The sequence below is a fragment of the Vulpes vulpes genome, chromosome 1, assembly GCF_048418805.1.
Source record: "Vulpes vulpes isolate BD-2025 chromosome 1, VulVul3, whole genome shotgun sequence".
In the NCBI taxonomy this organism is placed as follows: Eukaryota; Metazoa; Chordata; class Mammalia; order Carnivora; family Canidae; genus Vulpes; species Vulpes vulpes.
In genome coordinates, this window is record NC_132780.1 from 194,018,693 (window position 1) to 194,039,038 (window position 20,346).

The 20,346-nt window shown below is 37.2% G+C and overlaps 1 protein-coding gene and 1 pseudogene across 1 annotated transcript in view; both read left to right on the forward strand.

Moving 5' to 3' along the window:
• AFG1L (AFG1 like ATPase) overlaps positions 1-20,346 on the forward strand; it is a 199,917-nt gene that overhangs the window by 64,996 nt on the left and 114,575 nt on the right. The window contains exons 4-6 of the mRNA XM_072738328.1: positions 6,823-6,924; positions 8,078-8,208; positions 17,253-17,352. Of these exons, the coding sequence (XP_072594429.1) occupies positions 6,823-6,924; positions 8,078-8,208; positions 17,253-17,352 (333 nt within the window). The remainder of the gene's footprint in view (positions 1-6,822; positions 6,925-8,077; positions 8,209-17,252; positions 17,353-20,346) is intronic.
• LOC112925106 (SREBP regulating gene protein pseudogene) lies at positions 1,866-2,628 on the forward strand (annotated as a pseudogene).

Below are 20,346 nucleotides of genomic sequence, written 5' to 3' on the forward strand. Positions count from 1 at the left end.
TGTACACATACATACATACATAAACTAATTTTTCCTGTAGGATTTCCTACAGCTTGAATTTTGCTGATGCATCCCTGTGGTTTAATGTGAGTTTTCCAACTCTGTCTTTTTCAAGGTTGTTTTGGCTATTCTATGACTTTTGCGTTTCCATAGACATTTTAGAACTGGCTGGTTAATTAAAAAAAAAAAATCCTTCTGGGATTTTGCTTAGGAATGTGTTCAATCTATAGATCAATTTGGAGAGAATTGATAACTTAAAATATTAATATTTTTGATAAACACTGATTTTTTTGATAAAGATCTAGTCTTCCAATCTATGGGCATGGTATGTTTATTTTAAAGATCTTTAATTTCTCTCACTTCTGCTTTGTAGGTTGTAATGCAGAGTTCTACTATATTTTTTGATAAATTTATTCCTGTGTATTTTATGTTTTCTGATATCACTGCAAATGGTATTGTATTTTAAAATTTTAATTTCCAACTGATTGCTGCTAGTGTATAGAATCAGTTGATATTTTTGGTAACTTTGCTATATTCAGTTATAAACTCTAATAGTTATTTGATAGATTATTTAGGAATTTTTGTGTATACTATCATGTTGTTGCAAATAAAGACCAATTTTCCTTTACAATTTGTATGTCTTCTAGTTCTTTTTCTTGCCTTATTGCACTAGCTAGGAACTCCAGTATAATGCTGAATGGAAGTAGTGAGAGTGAATGTTCTTGCCTTGTGTGAAATTTTAAGGGAGAAGTGTTCAGTCTTTCACTAGTAAGAATGATGTTAGTTGTGGGGTATTTTTTTTTTTAAGATTTTATTTATTCATGAGAGACAACACAGAGAGAGAGAGAGAGAGAGAGAGAGGCAGAAACACAGGCAGAGGGAGAAGCAGGCTCCATGCAGGGAGCCCAATGTGGGACTTGATCCCGGGTCTCCAGGATCATGCCCTGGGCGGAAGGCAGGGGCTAAACCACTGAGCCACCCAGGCTGCCCTGTGTGGTATTTTTTAAATGTATTTTTCTTAATGTGGCAAATATACATAACATAAAATTTACCATTTTAACCACTTTTACTTGTAAAGTTCAGTGGTAGTAAGTACATTAACATTGTTTTGAAACCATCACACCGTTCATCTCTAGAACATTTTCATCTTCCCAAACTGAAAGCCTGTACCTGTAAACAATACTTCCCCATTCCAAATGCCCCTCCCTCCCAGGCCCTGATAACCACCATTTGATTTTCTGTCCCTGTGAATTTGACTACTTTAGGTATATCATATATGATGGAATCATATATTATTTAAACTTTTGTGTCTAGCCTATTTCACCTACTATATTGTCTTCAGGATTCATTTATGTTATGTGTCAGAATTCCATTATTTTTTAAGGCTGAATAATATTCCAGCATACGTATCCAGTTTTTGCCTATTCATCTGTTGATGGATGTTTGGGTTATTTCCATCTTGTTTTTTTTTAAAAGATTTTATTTATTTATTTGACAAAGAGCGAGTGAGCGAGAGAGCATGAGAGGGGGAGGGGCAGAGGGAGAAGCAGGCTCCCTGCTGCAGGCCTCGATCCCAGGACCCCAGGATCATGATCTGAAGGCAGATGTTTAACTCATGGAGCCACCCAGGTGCCCCTATTTCCATCTTTTGACTATTGTGAATAATACTGCTATATCTGTTTGAATCCCTGCTTTCAGTTCTTTTGTGTATATACTCAGAAGTGGAAGTGGTGGATCATATGGACATTTTGTGTTTAATTTTTTTTTTTTTAAGATTTTTAATTTATGGCCAGGAGCTGGCTGGGCTGGAGGCCAGGGGGCCGGTGCCTGCCTCAGGGAATGGAGCTGCCGGCAGCGTAGGGACCATGCCTGTGGCTCTGGGCCCGCCCTGCGTCCGCACCTGCCCCCGGCCTCCGCACCTGCCCCGGCCTCTGCACCTGCCCTGGCCTCCACACCTGCCCCGGCCTCCGCGCCCGCCCTGCTCTGTGCCTATCCTGCTCCGCACCCGCAGGGTGAACCTGGCGGCCGTGGTGTGGTGCCGACTCCTCCCGAAGAGGTAGGTGGGTGCTCGCTCAGGTCCTCGGGCTCTCGCTCATCTACTTCCTCAGCAGCACCTTCGAACAGAAGGAAAGAGCAGTGGGAGCTCGGAATCTCCTCCAGCTTCAAGACCACGACCAGCCCGTTCCGTGGAAGGTGCAGGTTCACCTGGGGAGCAGCAGTCTGCCCAGCAACCAGCGCTGAACTCCATGCAAGGGAAGCACCTCCTCACGGATGAGCTAGGATACATCTGTGAAAGGAAGGATTTGCTGGTGAACGGCCGCTGTAATGTCATCATCCCCGGCACGAAGCAGTACCGCTCTGATGGCTGCTGTGGTCCTGTGAGTATTGTGTGTCCTGCTGCCTGCAGCCCAGCAAGCAGCTTCTCCTGGAGCGCTTCCCACCAGGCAGCCGTGGCATTCCAGAACCTCTTCATGGTCCTCGAAGATCACTTTGAATTGTGTCTGGCCAAATGCAGGACCTCATCCCAGAGCGTGCAGCATGAGAACACCAATAGGGACCCCATAGCCAAGCACTGCTACGAAGAGAGCCCCCCTGAGCTCTTCCCCACTTGACAAGCACAGGAGACAGACAGACCACACACGGGCGACCAGGCGCCACAGGAGAACTTGTGGCCTGAAGCCACCCTCCAGCCCACCTAGAAGAAGAGAGGAATTGTTGGAAGCTTTGGCTTTGACCACTTCTTGTGCTGTACGCTTTGGCCTCACTCACCAGTGGGCTCTACCCTGTGGAACTATTCTGGGAAGCAGCTTGGAAACACCAGTGCATCACATTCAAGGACAAACTACAGGCGAGCCTGTGGAGCTGCTGGTGCTCTGGGGCACTTCTAGTTGCAGACTCCTCGAACCCTTCACTGTAAATTTATTTATTGGATTTCTTTGGAGTAGTGGGAACATGATAATGGTTTATATGGGAAGATGTCTTGCCTTAATAGTCAGATATATTCAAGGAAATTGTTGTTTTCTTGTGAGGTTTCCTGAGTGAAGTCATCCCTTTACTCCGATAAAATGTTTGGCCTCTTTGAACATGCATGTTCTCTCAAGGTAATTGTTTTAAAAGCTCCTTCAGAAGTGGGCCCTGGACACTGTATCCTGACATCTAAAATTGTCAACAACTCAAAGATACTATTCTGTTCCGGCCCTCTACCATCCCCCCTTGCAGGTGGCACCAGCTGCCCACAGGTTTTCTGGTCATGGTATTTGAATGTGCTTGCATTACCTGCATGTGAGCATCCTCTGGACCAGAAATTCCAACTCCCTGTTCCGGAGGATTTTCTCATTTCCAATGCCACTGCTGAAATGATTGTGGTCTGCTCAGCCATGGTACCCTGGGAGCCTCCTCCCTTCTCCTGTCATGGAAACCTGCTGGTATGGCAATTCCTAGGTGAAGAGACACCTAATAACTGGCTGTAGGCAGTCATCCTTCGTTGCTTTCAACTTCAGGACACATAACAGGTTCAGACCTTCAGTTTCCTTACGACTTGTGAAGAAGAAAGCCCAAGTTTCCATCAAGGTGCTGCTGTAAGTGAGTCACTCCTACCCTCAGTGAGGCGAGCCCGTGAACGCAGGGTGTGCCAGTTGCGGGTCCATGTGCTTACACCGAATCTCTCAGGCTCAATCAAGGTCAAGAGTATTTGGTCCTCTGATCAAGACATTCTGCCCCTCAAGTACTATGGCTCTTTGCTTTCAGGAGACATGGACACACAGCTCTTTCCTAGAGCGAGCCCCTTACTAATCCTGGGATCAGGCCAGGTCTTTTTCATCTTTTGATTGTTCGAGGGGTACTAGTTTTACAATCCACTTTTGACATTTTTTTTTCAGTAGGGTTTTTTTTCTTTGGACCATGTTTCCTTCCAACATGTTTCTGCGGTATGTAGCAGTAATTCCCCATGACTTTCTCCTATTATTTCTTAAACCTCTCTTCCCAAAGGGGTTTGTCCTCCTTAAGTAAGCCTTCTCAGAGGGCTGTCTGGCAATTGTTCTTTCTTTTTTAATTTTTAAAAAAGATTTAATTAGTTATTCATGAGAGACACACACAGAGAGAGAGAGAGAGAGAGAGAGAGAGAGAGGCAGAGACATAGGCAGAGGGAGAAGCAGGCTCCATGTCGGGAGCCTGACGTGGGACCCGAATCCGGGACTCCAGGATCACGCCCTGGGCTGAAGGCAGGCACTAAACCGCTGAGCCACCTGGGGTTCCCCAATTTTTTTTAAATGTTTTTTCCCCCCAAATCTATTTAGTTTGCATTGGACTTTTTGGATTTTATGTGCATTCACGGTGCTAAGTCAAACTTTGTATGTGGGGAAAAAAAAGATTTTTAGTTAATTAATTTATTAGAGACACAGAGAGGCAGAAACATAGGCAGAGGGAGAAGCAGGCTTCCTGCAGGGAGCCTGATGCAGTACTCGATCCCCAGACCCAGGCTGTGTTTAATTTTTTGAGCAACTGCCATACTGTTTTCCAAAGCAGCTACACCATTTTATATTCCCACCAGCAACACACATCCAATATTTGTTATTTTTTTCTTAAAAAAATAATAGCCATTCTAATTGGTATTGAAGTGGTATCTCAGTGTAGTTTTTATTTGTGTTTCTCAAATGATTAGTGCTATTGAGCATCTTTTCATTGTAGGTTTCTTTTTGTTTTGTCCTTTATGAGTTTGAAAAGTATGCTACTTTTCCTAGTTTGCTGAGAAATTTGATCATGAATGTGTGCTGACTTTTCTCAAACATTTTTTCAGATGTGAGGATTTATGGTTTTTATATACTGAATTTTATTTTGATATGGAGTTGTTACTTACATGCCAACTTGATTCATTGGAAGTATCTTTTTTTTTTTTAGGATGGACAAAATCAAAACCAAAGCAAAAACACGATTGTAGTTTCTAAGAGCCCTTCATATTTAACAATATGTAAGGTTAATCTTTCAAGTTTCATGAAGGCAGGGATCTTTGTCTGTTTTGTTTACTACCAGATCCTGAGCACCCAGGATAGAGACTCACATGTGGTATTCAGTTACAATGTATTGATAAAGTAAATAAGGATATTAATTTTATTTGTAGTAATTTTTGACATTCAAAAGGTTAAATTTCAGGTAGCAATTTTTTCCATTATGATTTTTTTTTCTTTTATCCCCAGAAGCTTTTATATGATGGTTTTGTTATATTTTAAGCCTGGTTTTTAAAGAGTTAGCACAAAGATTACATTCAAATATATATTCAGATTTTTGTTTAGATCATGACTTTTTTCTAGATCTATAAGTGTACTGTGTTTCATGCAGCAGAATTTAAAATTTTATTAATTTTTTGCATAAATGTAATAATTTAAGATGTGTTGCCACTCACTGTATCAAGAAGTATTTCACTAAATATTTTTGCAAAAAGATTACTTTTAAATTGAATTAGTTTCTTCATCAATGACCAGATTTGTTTGGTAAATTGTATTTTCATATACAAAAAACTTTCTGGTGATTCAAATGGCATAGGCTCAAAGTTGTATGGAATGGAGGAAAGCCAAACAGATTTAAGACTCAGATCTTAAATCTCGAGCTGCCTATGAATACTTGTAGCTCCTGTGCGGAGAGGATGGGCACTGTGGTGGTGTGGTGGTGGTGGTGGAGGAAGCGGTGAAGATGAGGGACAACACAAGCATGGCCTGGCTTGGCCTGCTGAGGAATGCTGGGTCTGAACCGAGCTTGAGGACTGCCAGTGTCCCCAGAGCTCTGGGCTTTCTGCGAAGGAATAAGAATTTCTCTGCATATTTTGTTAAATGTGACTCGATAACTAAAGTAATCACAGTGGTTAAAAGTTTTAGCGTTGAAAATTAGATAATTAAATCATAAGGGTTAAGGTTTTAATTTCTTCAAGTAGGCCTCATTTTGTAAGATTTATGTTCTCAACTTTTTAAGAAGGTTATATTTTAAGAACACTTTCTTTAAAAGCTAAAACAAAACAAGCAAAGGAAAAAAAGAGACAAAGCAAGAAACAGACTTTTAACTACTGAGAACAAACTGATATCAGAGGGGAGGTGGGTGAAGGAGTGGGTGAAATAGATGATGGGGATTAAAGGAAAGGAGGGCACTTAGCTCTATGAGTACCATGTGATGTATGGAAGTGTTGAATCACTATAGTAACTAGTATTATATTGAAACTAGTATTACATTGTATGTTAACTGTACTGCAATTAAAATTAAAAAAAGAACATAGTATCAATATTTGTAGAGGAAATCCTGTATGATACACAGGAGAAATAAAGGTAAAGCTACAAAAAAAGCATTAAAATTGGCAATTCTCTAGTTCTATATTATTTATTTTCAGCATTGATGTTAGTTACTAATCTTTATTTTTTTTATTTTTCATTTTTGAATTTCCTGTAGTGCCTAAGACCACTTCTCTTGCTTATGGCCCAATAAATATTTACTTAATTGATTAAGTTATTTTATTCATATTGATGTCTTTTGGAAGACAAATTGAAGAATGAATAATCTGCAGCTCTCGTCAGTTTATTTACATAATTCCCTGGAGAAATAGCTCCTATAATGTTAACTAAATGTCATACTTCCTAATAACAGGATTTTAATAGAGAAGAGCAATATCAACATTTTATTTTTAGCTGGTTTAACACAAAAAATAAACACTCCTTCCTAAAAAAGTAACATAGTCTCAAGTTTTCCAGTAGAAGAGGGTGGTTTCATTATCCCTAAGCTAATGAACAATCCTTAGAGTAATCAGTACATACTTTTTAATAGTTGGTTTTTTCTTTTTTTAAGGTACAGGGAAAACGATGGTGATGGACATGTTTTATGATTATGTGGAGATGAAGAGGAAGAAACGGGTTCATTTTCATGGTTTCATGCTAGATGTTCATGAAAGTAAGTTAAATGGTCTAAAAGAAGGAATTTTTAAGTGGGTAAACACTACAAAACAGTTTTTCTCATCTTTTAAAATTTTTAATCTTTGAATCTTTTAAAAAATTAGAATTTGTTTAAAGTAAGGTTTTATTTGGTTTCATTTGTTTTGTGCTATGCTGAAACAACTGATATATTTCATGATGTATTTAGAGTTGATCCTAAAGACAAATTCAGTACTTCCCATTAAGAGAAGTTACTATATGAAGGTCGACTATTTTGTCTTTCTACTAAGGATCAATAAGAAATGTTGGGATGCCTGAGTGGCTCAGGGGGTTAAGTGTCTCCCCACAGCTCAGGTCCTGAACCCAGAGTCTTGTGATAGAGCCCTGCCTTGGGCTGGATGGTCAGCAGGGTATCCTGCTTCTCTTTCTCCCTCTGCCACCCCCCCTACCTGTGCTTGCCCACGTGCTCTCTCTCTTTCTCTCTGTGTCAAATAAATAAAATCTTAAAATTAAAAAAAAAAGTTAAAAACTCATTTATTTCAAGAAGTTGTTTTTGATTAGGTCCTTTCCTGTGTGTCACCCTAGCATGTAGGCATTCATGTACATGTATATATGCCTTATTGCTTTATCAGTGTTCTTAGATTATTTCATTTTTATATTACTTGTCTACCAACTATACTGTAACTAACAAGGCCAGGAACATTGTATTTTCCTTCTAATACTTTCAGCATTTAGCATACATATAATGAGTAAAGTGAGATTGCCTAGAGATAAGGAACATCCTGATTTCATACGCTAGACGTAGGATGGAATCACCTGCTCTGCCTACATCCCTAAAATCCTCAGCAGTAAGATTGATCTGTTGATCCTCTAGTTACCATCTGGTCATCTAGGCTATCACTTTGTCATCTCTGAAGTGATTGAAGGATGGGGATAGAATGACTACAAAGTGTCCTCACAACCATGGAATGTATGAAGATGTAAACAACTTATTTTAAGGTAGAAAGAATGCAACCAATTTTCAATAATCACATTTGATTTTACGTGGCACTTAAACTTACTTTTTATGTTCACACTAAGGTTTCACTTACAGATTTAAAAGATTTGTTATGGTTGTCTAAAATATGCTATTAATACAGTATTCAATTTGTGTTTAATTGTATCCATTAAAGGAATTCACCGCCTTAAAAAGAGTTTACCAAAAAGGAAGCCAGGATTCATGGCTAAATCCTATGATCCAATAGCTCCCATAGCTGAAGAAATCAGTGAAGAAGCATGTCTCTTATGTTTCGATGAGTTTCAGGTAAGGTACAGATGTTTCATAGATATAGAATGGTATACTGAATGACATGTGAAGATTTAAATTCTGTTTCTGATTTTATCATTGTTTTATAGATTGATTTGACATGCTACCTCTTATGACTTTATTTTACTGTCTAGTCCAGGGCTTAGCAAACTATGGCCCACACAGGGCAAATCTGGCCCATCTGCTTTTGTATTACCAGTGAGAAAAGAATGATTTTTATATTTTTAAAGAGTCTTTTGAAAAAGAAAAAGAAAATGCCATATAGACCATATGTGGCTTGCAAAGCCTAAAATATTTACTACTGATTCTTTTATAGGAAAAGTTTGCCTACCCCTATATCATAGTCAATGGAGTTACAGTTTGCCTATACCATGTTGGAGATAATATCATTATTACAAAATAATGTCTTTAAAGATGTTTGTGGTTTTTAAAAAAATGTTATATAAAAAACAAGTGATTCACACATCTCTTTTAAGCCTCACAATTTGTGATGAAGGGAGGGAGTTGGCCCTAGTTGAATTTTCTAAGTTTTTCCTAGTTTTTGGATTCTCTGAAACTGTACATTTAAAGTGGCAAAAAGTTATTTTCTGATATTTATTTCTTTTATTTTAAAGATTTTATTTATTTATTCATGAAAGACGCACTCACAGAGAGAGAGACAGAGACATAGGCAGAGGGAGACGTAGGCTCCATGCAGGGAGCTCAATGTGGGACTCGATCCTGAAACTCCGGGATCACACCCTGAACTAAAGGCAGATGCTCAACCGCTGAGCCACCCAGGCATCCCAGATCTTTATTTCTTATGAGAACAAATATGGCATGCAGGCAAATATCATGTCTTATGCTTTTTCTGTTTCCCATTGTTTAATAATAATATAATAATAATAGATATTCTAGGTTAAGAATTACTCCCTCCTTGTTTACTATCTTTAGTAGTTCTGAAATGTGATAGTCGATTTTTCTATAATGCTTACTATGAGAGCAATTGATTATTGGAATGGAAATAGAAAAATTCACAAGTATTGAATATAAGCTTAAAAATAGGGCTTCACACCCAGAGCTTTTGAATAATATTTCTGGAGCTGAGTGCATAAACTCCTGTGTCTGATTGCTTAGAATAAAGGCCCAGAGAACTTTCAAGGGGTAGGAAGCTAACATTTGTTTTGTGCCTACTCCGAGGTGGGCTCTGGGTGAGTCACACATCTTATTTAAGCCTCACAAACATATTTGTGATGAAGTGAGGGAACTGTCCTAGTTGAATTGTCAAGTTTCTCACAATTTTAAGATTCTATGAAATTATGCATTTAAATTCGTAGAGAGTTATTTCTTGTTCTTCTGTGTTTAAAACCTGGGTTGATGGGAAGATAAGATGGCCAGGTTGCCTTTATCCCAAATGAGGCATGATAGGTCGCCTTTAGCAACTTGATACACTTATCTAACAATGGTCTCAATTTCTGATAGGTGAGAAAGAATTTTCACCAGGAATGGTGTTACTGAGCCATCTGGGGAGGAGGAATCTTTTTTTCTCCTTGCAGTCATATTAAGACAGCCTCACATTCACCTTTTGTATTGTAGAACTGCAAAGGTCTTCAGAAAAAAGGCTTATGGGAAAGAAATGTTCTACCCTGAAGAAGTGTTCTAAGTGCACCAATGTGTTGCAGAAAGAGAAGGGCCTTGTTTAGTTCTAAAAATAGTAACGAGTTAACAGTTATGCTGTCAACAACAAGTCAGTGATAAATTAGTGAAGACCATGTCTCTTGTTTTCTCATTATGAGTCTCTTAATCACATTATCACTAAATAAAATTGAATTAACAGTTAAATTTTTTATTAAAGCATTGAAGTTAGATTTTTTTTTTTTTTACAAAAGTCGAACCTTTTGTAAAATGATCCATGGTATACAAAGTGTTTTTATATCTATAAAATAGCTATGCATTTAATTCTATAAAATAGCCATCATATTCATCACATAGATGAGGCATCAGAGTTTCCTTGGTATCATATAAAAATCATTACCCTTAACTTAAAGAATGTAAATTTTAAAACAGTCAGAGAAGAGATCCATCTGTTTCTGTGACATGAAGACATTGGCAAGACTATTTAAGAAGGTTAGGAAGTGATGAAAATTTGCTCATGCAAAGAGATCCTGAGAAGATTAATAGCAAGCAGGGCCAAATTACCCATTAGGTGTAGTAGGCATAGTACTTAGAGTCCATGATACTTTCAGGGCCCCATGAGAATATTTTAATTTCTTTTAAAATTTGTAGAAAAAAACAAATATACCATAATGAATTCAGCCTGTGTCTATATATATTTTATACCAACTCAGTCATCAAATACAATTTATATATAAAAACATTTTCAGAAGCATTTTTTAAAAATATTTTATTTATTTGAGAGAGAGAGAGAGAGCATGTGTGCACATGAGCTGTGGGGGCGGAGGAGGGGCAGATGGAGAGAGAAAAGCAGACTCCCTGCTGAGCACCGGGCTCAAAGCAGGGCTCAATGCAGAGCTCAATGTGGTGCTCAATCCCAGGATCCTGGGATCATGACTTGAATTGAAGTTAGATGCTTAACCAACTGAGCCACCCAGGCATCCCTCAAATGCATTTCCTAATTGAGGAAGGGGCTCATGAAGGTAGAAGGTGCCTAGGACCCATGAAAGTCATAATGTTGCCCTGATAGTGAGACCCTAACAGAACTATCTCTGGTTGCATTGGGCATTCTCCATTGAGTTTAGATTTCAGAATGTTGATGCATGATTGAGAAGAAGGAAACAAAAGCAACTCTCAGGATGCTCATGTTCCACATGAGTGAGTCTTGCAATAAAAGTGATTTTTCAAATTATGTATTAAGTATAAAGAAGATCAAGGGGGAGACAGGACCCTCACTTGAAAGTTGCTTGTTAACAAAGAGAAAGTGGTTGTGATGGATCGGTCATCACCCACTGTGTCCAGCCAGAGTTGGTTTGATGTTCATTCATTTGTTTACTCATCCATCCCAGTTGCCTTATTTAAAGAGCCTTATCCCATACTGCAAGACCTCATGTGACCCACAGTCAAATGGACCATGTCTGGACATCTGATCTATGAGTAGCAAGCCCACAAGCTTGCCAACAACGTTGCACTTGTGTGATGTGCCCTGGGGATTGAGCCAATCATATCCTCTGTCTCGTGTCTTTGAGCTAAAAGGCACTGAAGGCACTTCCTGCACAATAATGAAACAGGAACAAAGAGACAGAGGAAATAACTGAATCCCATTAGGGGGAGGACTACAAGGCTGCTCCCTGGACAGCTGCTGAGCTCTCCAGAGCTACCTCAGCTCCTAAGCCTGTGTTTAGCTCCAGTTCCCCGCAGGTTCTATCAGTGCTGTTCACATCTTGGAGTCTCAAGTAAACCCCTTTTCTTTAGCTGAATTTCCTGTGCCTGTTTCTTGCAAACAGTCTAGATGGGGATGGATTAGTTCATGTTTTGCTCCTATCTGCTATATCAGGAGGGATTTCCCTATAGCCTGTAAAAGATAGCATAAATAGTACTGTGAGGAGATGTCACCTTCCTACATATAAAATCCAGGACCTCCAATGGAAGGAGAATCACCTGATGAACTTAAGACCAAAGAGCAAAGAGCTGTATCTCGTAGATTGCTTTCTACTATAGGTAACAGAAAACCCAATTTAAAAAAGGCTTAAACTCTGTTTGTGTGTGTGTGTGTGTGTGTGTGTGCACGCACGCACGTGCGCGCTGGGGGTGGTGGAGTTAGAGGGGTGGAAATACAATAAGATAGTGTCATTCCTTTTACTCAAGCCTTTCTGCTTCCTCTCTGATCTTATCTCCTATCTTTCAGCCTTACTTACTGCAAATAATTTCCAACCCTATTTTCTTCCTGGATTAGGGAACCATAGCTTATAGTGGGTGTTATACCAAATGCTTCTTTCCCACCAGGGCTCTGAAGAACGCAAATGCAGAGATGATAAAACAAGACTGAATATCAACTTGATTACTTTTATATGATCGCAAGTGCTACTAGAATGTAGTATTCTATTATGCTAGAGTTAACAACATGAGAGCCCTCTGCTTTTGAACAAAGTTGTCCTGCATGTCCTAGGATGAAAAATGTTAGTAGTTTTGCTCTTTTATATCCTCTACAATTCTCAGCTTGAAGCCTGGAATTTACACTGCATGTGAGAAAAGGCCAATTATTAACATTATACCCACCATTGAGGAGAACCAGAGACAGCAGGAGTATAAGAGCAAGAATATGTTCCCTAAGGGCAGAGGTGATCACTAAGCAGAACCTGCATCTCCTAGTTTCAATATCTGAACTGTCTTCTACTGGTCTTAGAAAAGCTCTTCCAGCACACCAAAACTGGATTATTTCTAGTCCAAATCTCTGTTTGCCCCCTTTTTCTAAAATTTGGGGGGCGGATAAAAGAATACCCGCAAAATATTGCTGCAGCAGCACTCTGATTCCCAACATCCACACAACTTAGAACAAACAAGCAGAGCCTTCCCACTGAACTTTCTGCCTGGGGCAGTCTCCCCCAGAGACCCCAAAGAGTCTCTCACGTCTTCAGATCTCTGCTCAGTTATTGCCTTAACAAGGCCTATTCTTATAAAATTGTGATTTGTCATTAATCAATGTCCCTTACTGTCCTTTTAAAAACCATTAAAACAACATCACCCTCTGCATATATATATATATATATATTATTTATTATATTTACTGTTTATTATATATATTCCTCCATAAGAATGTAAACTTGAAGGCAGGAATCTTTATTTTGCTAACTGATGTATCTCAAATGTCTAGAACAGTGTTTGAGGATGAGCGAATGAATAATAGTGAGTGAAAAAATGAATGAATGAAGATAGATCTTAATACCAAATGATATATATTGAGGCAGTCTCCCAACTAAGACCCATTTCCCTTAATTAACAACCCACCATTTTTTTTGCCAACATTCTGAATTAACATTTTTTGTTTAACTTAATAGATGAAAAATGGTATGTCATTGTTTGAATGTGTATTCCTTAAGTAATACTGTTTGTTTACTATGTTTTTGAACTAGTAAAGTCCATCTTTTATTTTATTTATTTTTAAAGATTTTATTTATTTATTCATGAAAGGCACGGAGAGAAAGTAAGACATAGGCAGAGGGAGAAGCAGGCTCCCTGCATGGAGTCCGATATGGGACTCAATCCCGAAAACCCGGGATCACGCCCTGAGCCGAAGGCAGATGCTCAACCTCTGAGCCACCCAGGTGTCCCCAAATCCATCTTTTATGTACAATCTGTTTTAGATAATGCCATTTATTGGAATGCTTACATTCCATCTATTATGTGTATTCGGTAATAACATTAGTTACTGTTTATTGAGTACTGTGTGCCTATGTTCTTAACTACTGTACTATATGCTATGTACCATTCCATCTACAGCTAAAATTCTATTCAGCTACATATAAATAATATACAATTAAACTAGCATATATATACCATACACAGATAATAATCATAGCTAAGTACTTTCTTATTTTACTATAAGAGTTTACTATAAGGATCATAACAATTTTGCAAGATAGATAATTATTATTACTTTCATTCTATTGAAGAAATAAGGGTCAGAGAAGTTAAGTAACTTGTGCAGGGTTACACAGCTAGTAACTTAGTTTGAATTGATCATTGGTGCTCTAATTCACTAGTAGTAACAGCTATGCTATATATTCTCTTTGGTATATGATGTCTTGTGTTATATGGCTCTGGAGCTGAATAGGCTTTTAGTAGATACTTTAAATGATAGAATCTAAAAATTATCCTTAAGCCTATTAATCCTGGTGCAATACATTGCTGATACCCTACAAAATAATTTTTTAGGCATTTTATTAACAATCATGTCTGCAATCACCACTTCACTTTTAAAATTGAATCCTATTAGTAGTCTTGATTTTTAACTAGTTATTATTGGCCTTTAGGTGATGTTAATTAATATAATATTTATCTAACTAGGGAGCTGAATGAGAATTATTGCTGCTTAAAAACAAGAACATATGTACTCTTGAATTTGGGGAATTTTAAAATTATGTTTTGGTAGCATTCAGAATACATTTGCAGAATATATTCCTTGTTAGCTTGGTCATCTTTCCTAAGTATGGTATTTCAGTTTTGCCTGTTGTGTCAAACATACTGTAATTTTGTTTGAGAAATTTGTCTTGGTAGATTGTTTTATGCTGAAATAAAAGAGTAGCTTTTCCTCAAAGTTTTCTTTAGGGTTTCATTATGTTGACTTTGAATATTTATGTTTTTTGTTGAATCATCTATGATTCTGAAGAATAATACTAAAGGAAACTGATTTTTTTAAAAAATGTTATTTCTTCCTGTCGCTTTTAGGGACACTGGATAGATGTTTTACTAATATGGTCTAAAAAAAAAAAGAATTCTGATGAGCAAAATATCATGCAAAATTCTCCTCCATAAGCTATCAATATCATTTAAAAAATAGTTTTGACCGTTTTTGTAAAACAGGAAAGCTATTAAAAACTGCTAATAAAAAATAGGTGCTTATTTTTGTGCTAATACTAATTACTGATAATGCATGCTTATGTTTGTCACTCATTACATGGCACTGTACCAATCAGTGTGTGACTGAGACTCGAGCACTTACATATGTAAATTAACCATTAGATTTTTTTTTTCTTTTTTACTTAAGTGAGTCATAATGGAAAGCAACTCTAGGTCATAAAAAATCTTTTCTCTTTAATGCTAATGAAATGTCTCCCCTCTCTATATTAGCAGACTACCCTTATTGGTAATCTGTAGCCTTCTCTTTTGTTCCTGGTGGTAATGAAATGCTGGATGCTGAAAAAGCCCACTCTCCAAGAATGTGTGGCCAATTGTCTTCTGTTCACTTATACTGTAAAATTACTGTTCCCCAGCAAAGCTGAACAAGTGCAGGGACAAGATCAAAAGAGTACACATTGGCACCCGGCTACCCCAAGTGACTCCTGCTTTATTAATTAGCCATAGCTTCTCCAAGTTAATTTACTCTGATAGAGCAAAAGCATTTTGTAATACAAAAACAACAATTTATGACCCAACCACAAGTCTTTATTTTTTGCTTTTCTTCAACTCCCAGTTTAAACTTTGCACTGTGTTATATAAGCTGAAGGTTTCTTCATGTCTCTAAACCATAGGACGCAAAAGCTATTTTTAATTTTTTTTCAAAAACATTAGTGAGATAGTCAATGGCTATTTTTATTTTCTAAAATTGGGCAACTTTTAATTGCAATCATTCTCTTTGAAAGTCAGTGTATTGGGAACCCAATTTAAAAGTGCACTTGCTTCTAAAATTTGCAAGCTTGTTTGTTCTCTCATCAGAAATGCCACTGGTGTTTAAGCATTTGAAAAGGGCCTTCTCTGTGAGTATTTTTGCGGAAGCAAAATTGGACAGTGATCCTAAGCTCCAAATTAAATAATATCACTTTCCTAAATAATTAAATAGTCCGACTTTCCTTTTCATTTTAATCACCACTTCGTAAGTTCCCGAAGTCTTTTTAATTTAAGGAATCTTCAGTAGTTTTCTAGTTAATGTTTTAAAGTTATAGCCTGAGACAGTAAAAGAAAGATCTGCACGTCCCTATTTCCTGGTTTTGTTTTGTTGTTGTTTTTTTTTGTTCAGGTGGGAAAGAAATAATAAAACTTTGGCATAAAACATCAGCTGAAAAGAGAAAAGTGATGTAGACCTATAGGCTGGGTGGTGGTTTGTTGTGTTACAACCACTTAGTTGGTAACTTTCAGTATTTTGTTCTAATTTGAAAGAATTCCTCCAGTTTTTAAGCTCTAACATAGTTGAAAAATAACAATGTGATATTTATTGTGTGATATATTTTGTGAATATAAAAAAATTTTATTAAATTATCTAAAATACTATTAAAGATCAAAATGTTTTTACATAAGTATCTAAAACCCATATTATCATATTTATAAGGGAAGGTGCAGTGATTAATATCTACCCTCACTATACATTTGTTTTTGAATTCAACTCCCTCCCTCCTTAATTCCTCTATTTCTTTGTGATTTTTAAAGAGCTTTTTAAGAAGTTATTAAGCTTACTTGTTAATTGTGGATTTTTAAAAATTTTAGAAAAGATAGTTGTATGTATCTCTATAACTTGGATGGAATGGTTTTATCTATATTATGCATTTCTGCTTTTGTCAGAAGTAATATTTTAAAGAACTGCATGAACCATTCTTATAAGATATTTCTTTTCTTCTTTTTTTTTTCCTAATGGAAGGAATATTTGTGTTTGCGAAGGTTAGCAGAGGCTGGCTGTGCTGGAAGTGACTGCAGTGCCTTTTGATTATTCATGGACAGTAATAGAAGGCACTTAAAAAGAACAATGAAATTGCTTATTTTTGTGATGGGCCATCTGTTGAATTGTTTTGTGCAACAATTGCACAATAGTATCTATGTCATATCATTCTATTTTCAACAGCAGCTGATTATGTCTCACTGGCTATTTGTCCTTATTTCTAAAGTGCCATAACCATTTAAAGTCACCTTTTCAGGGACCTTTGCCAGAAAGGTATTAGAAATATCAATCAGCTCGTTTATTATTCTTTTTTCTTCTTTTTTTTTTTCCTCTTCTCTTTTTTTTGGGGGTGTGGTTGGTGTGCCGGGTCTGTGATAAGAGTAGGAGGAGGGATTTGGTCATGTTAGCTCTAATTAATTAGACTTCCTAAATGTTTAGGACAATTATCTGTGCTTTCCACCTGTAGTTTATAAAAGAAGTTAACATCGAACCATTTGATAATTTGTGTAGAAATGATAGGCTTGCAAAAAAGAGTCAAGTTTAAAAGACTACCATACAGTCTTTCATGATTTTAATTATCTACTCTTTTCTTCATGATGATAATTAGAATTTTTCTCTTGGAATTCACTTCCATCCTTAAAAAAAGAGAGAGAGAGAGAGAGAGAGAGAGATAAGCCATTAGCAAATTTGTTAGAGCAGAAGTGAAATTAAAATAAAACAAATGTGTTGTTGTCCATAGGTCACTGACATTGCTGATGCCATGATTCTGAAACAGCTTTTTGAAAATCTGTTCAAAAATGGGGTCGTCGTTGTGGCAACATCCAACAGGCCACCGGAAGGTAAAAACAAACATTGTGTTAGTCTCATCCAATTAGGTGGAAACTAACAAGCTTTGAAAAATCTATAGTTTTTATACTCATCTTATTGTGTTAATAAATATGATGACTTTGCATATGATTAATTTTATAACAGAAAATCTAAAAGTCAGTTGATATTTGTATTTGAAAAATGTTTATATTCTTAAGGTAAATCCATGTGATTTCCTGTGTTTGATGAACTTGCTGTTTTTCTCTAAGTATTTGATATATCATATGTTCATATCAAAAAATGATGCTGGCAGGCCAGGTCTGAGGGAGGACCCAAAGGGGGTCCTGTAGGACCAGCCAAGAGGGTCCTTAGCTTTATTCAGGATGGAAATTAAATATAAGTCAGCAGGAAGTGAGAGCAGTTTACTGAAGATATAGAGAGAGCAGATACAGACAGAGTGACTGAAAAAGTTGGAAAGGAAAAGAGCATGAGTTCGTCTTTGTTCAGGGTCTGAGATTTTTTATTAAGGACCATGGCGTAGTGTATGTGTCCTTTCAGGCATCAAGGAACCGGTTAGAATGAAGATGAGGCCCAGGTATTATTTTTTGGAGCTAGGGGGTCCTGGTGTTGAGATGTCTAGCTTTGGTGGTCTGGAATATGCACATGACAGCTTTATCTAGTCATTGTCACCTGGTCCTTCCTTAGATGTTACTTATTCTGAAGAAATCATTAACTTTGTGTCCCTTACAAGGAGGACATACACTATTTGCATTCTGTGGCATGTGTAAAGTGGAGTCGGGGAGCAGGTCCTAGCGAAAACAAAAGCAGGAAAAGGAGCAAAAAGCAGATTTTTATGGAATTCTTTAGTTTCTCTCTCTCAGAAACACAAGCCTTTTAAATTACTTTTTAGAGGCCATAAAAGAAACAGTGAAATGAAGATAAAAAACTCCTAATTGAATCTTTGACTTAAATCTTGCCTGCATATGTAGTTTCTAATCCTTAATTTATCTCTAAAGAAGCACTGGTGGCTTATTACTTAAGAATTAAAATGCAAGTAATATTTAGATAAAAACAAGTTTAAAATGTTACATCTCTCAGCCTGTAATGTGGTCAACTGAAGGCTGAAGGAACCAAAACTAATGTTTTATGCATTCTTAATATCTTTCTACTCTGGAATGGTCTTCCAGCAGTTCTCTGCATGGCTAAGTCCTTACCTTTTTGAGGTCTTTACTCAAAAGTTATTTTGCTAATGAAGCCTAGACTTACCTTTTTTTTTTTTTTTTAAGATTTTATTTATTTATTCATGAGAGACAGAGAGAGAGAGAGAGAGAGAGGCAGAGACAGGCAGAGGGAGAAGCAGGCTCCATGCAGGGAGCCTGACGTGGGACTCGATCCCGAGTCTCCAGGATCACGCCCTGGGCTGAAGTCCGCGCTAAACCAGTGAGCCACCCAGGCTGCCCACCTTTCTTTTTGAATCTGCAACACCCCCCCCCCCCCCCCTTTTTTTTTCCTGGCACTGCTTCTTTTTTCTTTTCTTTTCTTTTCTTTTCTTTTCTTTTCTTTTCTTTTCTTTTCTTTTTTCTTTTCTTTCTTTTCTTTTCTCTTTTCTTTTCTTTCTTTTCTTTTCTTTCTTTCTTTCTTTCTTTCTTTCTTTCTTTCTTTCTTTCTTTCTTTCTTTCTTTCTTTCTACATGTGTGGACTTACTATATAATTTATTTATTTCCTATATGGTTTTTTTCTCTCCCCTCTTCTAGGGTGTAAAATATTCGTGAGGGCAGCGTCTTTTATGTCTTCTGTTCACAGATAAATTCTAAGCACCCCAAACAGTGCCTGGAACGTGGATGGATCCTCAGCAGTCTTAGAATGAATATTGAACGAATGCATGTTTTTAAAAGCTCTCTATGGTTGCAGTACTAAGAATAGATCATAGGGTTGAGATTTCAAGGTTGGAAGTAAGGAGACCATTTACAAGAGCATTGCTGCAAACCTGAGGGGAAATGATGGGGCGTAAAGGTGGTGAGAGGAGTCAGATTCTGGATATATTTTGTAAGCAAAGCCAAAAAGGACTTACTAATGGAGTGAACATAGGATATTAAAAAAAAAGAGAGATAAGGATCAAGAAGTTTTGACTTGAGCAATTAGTAGGATGAAGTTACTATTTCCTGAGATGGGGAAGACTATAGAAGCTGATTTGGGTAAGAAGGTGGAAGGAGGGGTTTCTCTAATGATGAGGCGGATGCATATAAGAGTTTGGATTTCAGTGGAAAGGTTTGGACTGGAGATAAAAATTTGGGAGTCATTGGTACTAAAGGAAGTTGGTAAGAGCATCCTGTGAAGGAAGAGGAGAACCAAGAGAGTGCCAAGAGAGGAAAAGGAAAGTGTAGAAAGGAATGCATGGTCACCCTTGTTAAACACTGCTAAGAGGTGAAGATGAGGTTGGGAATTGACTATTGGCATTAGTGACTTGGAGTTTATTATTAATGAACCTGAAAAGAACAATGTAATAGTATGAGTTTTTTTTTTTAATAAGCCATGTCACTGGATAACTTACATTGAATTTGCAGTCTGTTATCACCTAGATCTTACTTTGTGAGCCACTGTCAAACTAGCTCTGTCTCATTCTATATTTGTGTAGTTGATTTCTTTTTTCTTCCTATTACATTTCAACTTATTAGTCTATCTACATGGTTCTATTTTATGATTTATGTTTGATTATATTTGATTTACATTTGTATCTTTTTGAAGTATCATTCTAACAAGTTATTTTTAGCTATCCCTACTAACTATGACATTTATAAAATGGCAGTCATGCCTTTATATTTTCAGTCACTCATTAATTAAAATGTGTAAATAGGATAGGACCAAGTTTAGACCCCTGTCTAATAGTATACCACAGGAATTCTTATTTTAGGGAGACATCAATTACTTAATACTTTTTAAAAAAATTATTTGTTTTAGAAAGAGTGCAAGTGGAGGAGGGGACAGAGGGAGAGAACTTAAGCAGACTCCCTGCTGAGCATGGAGCC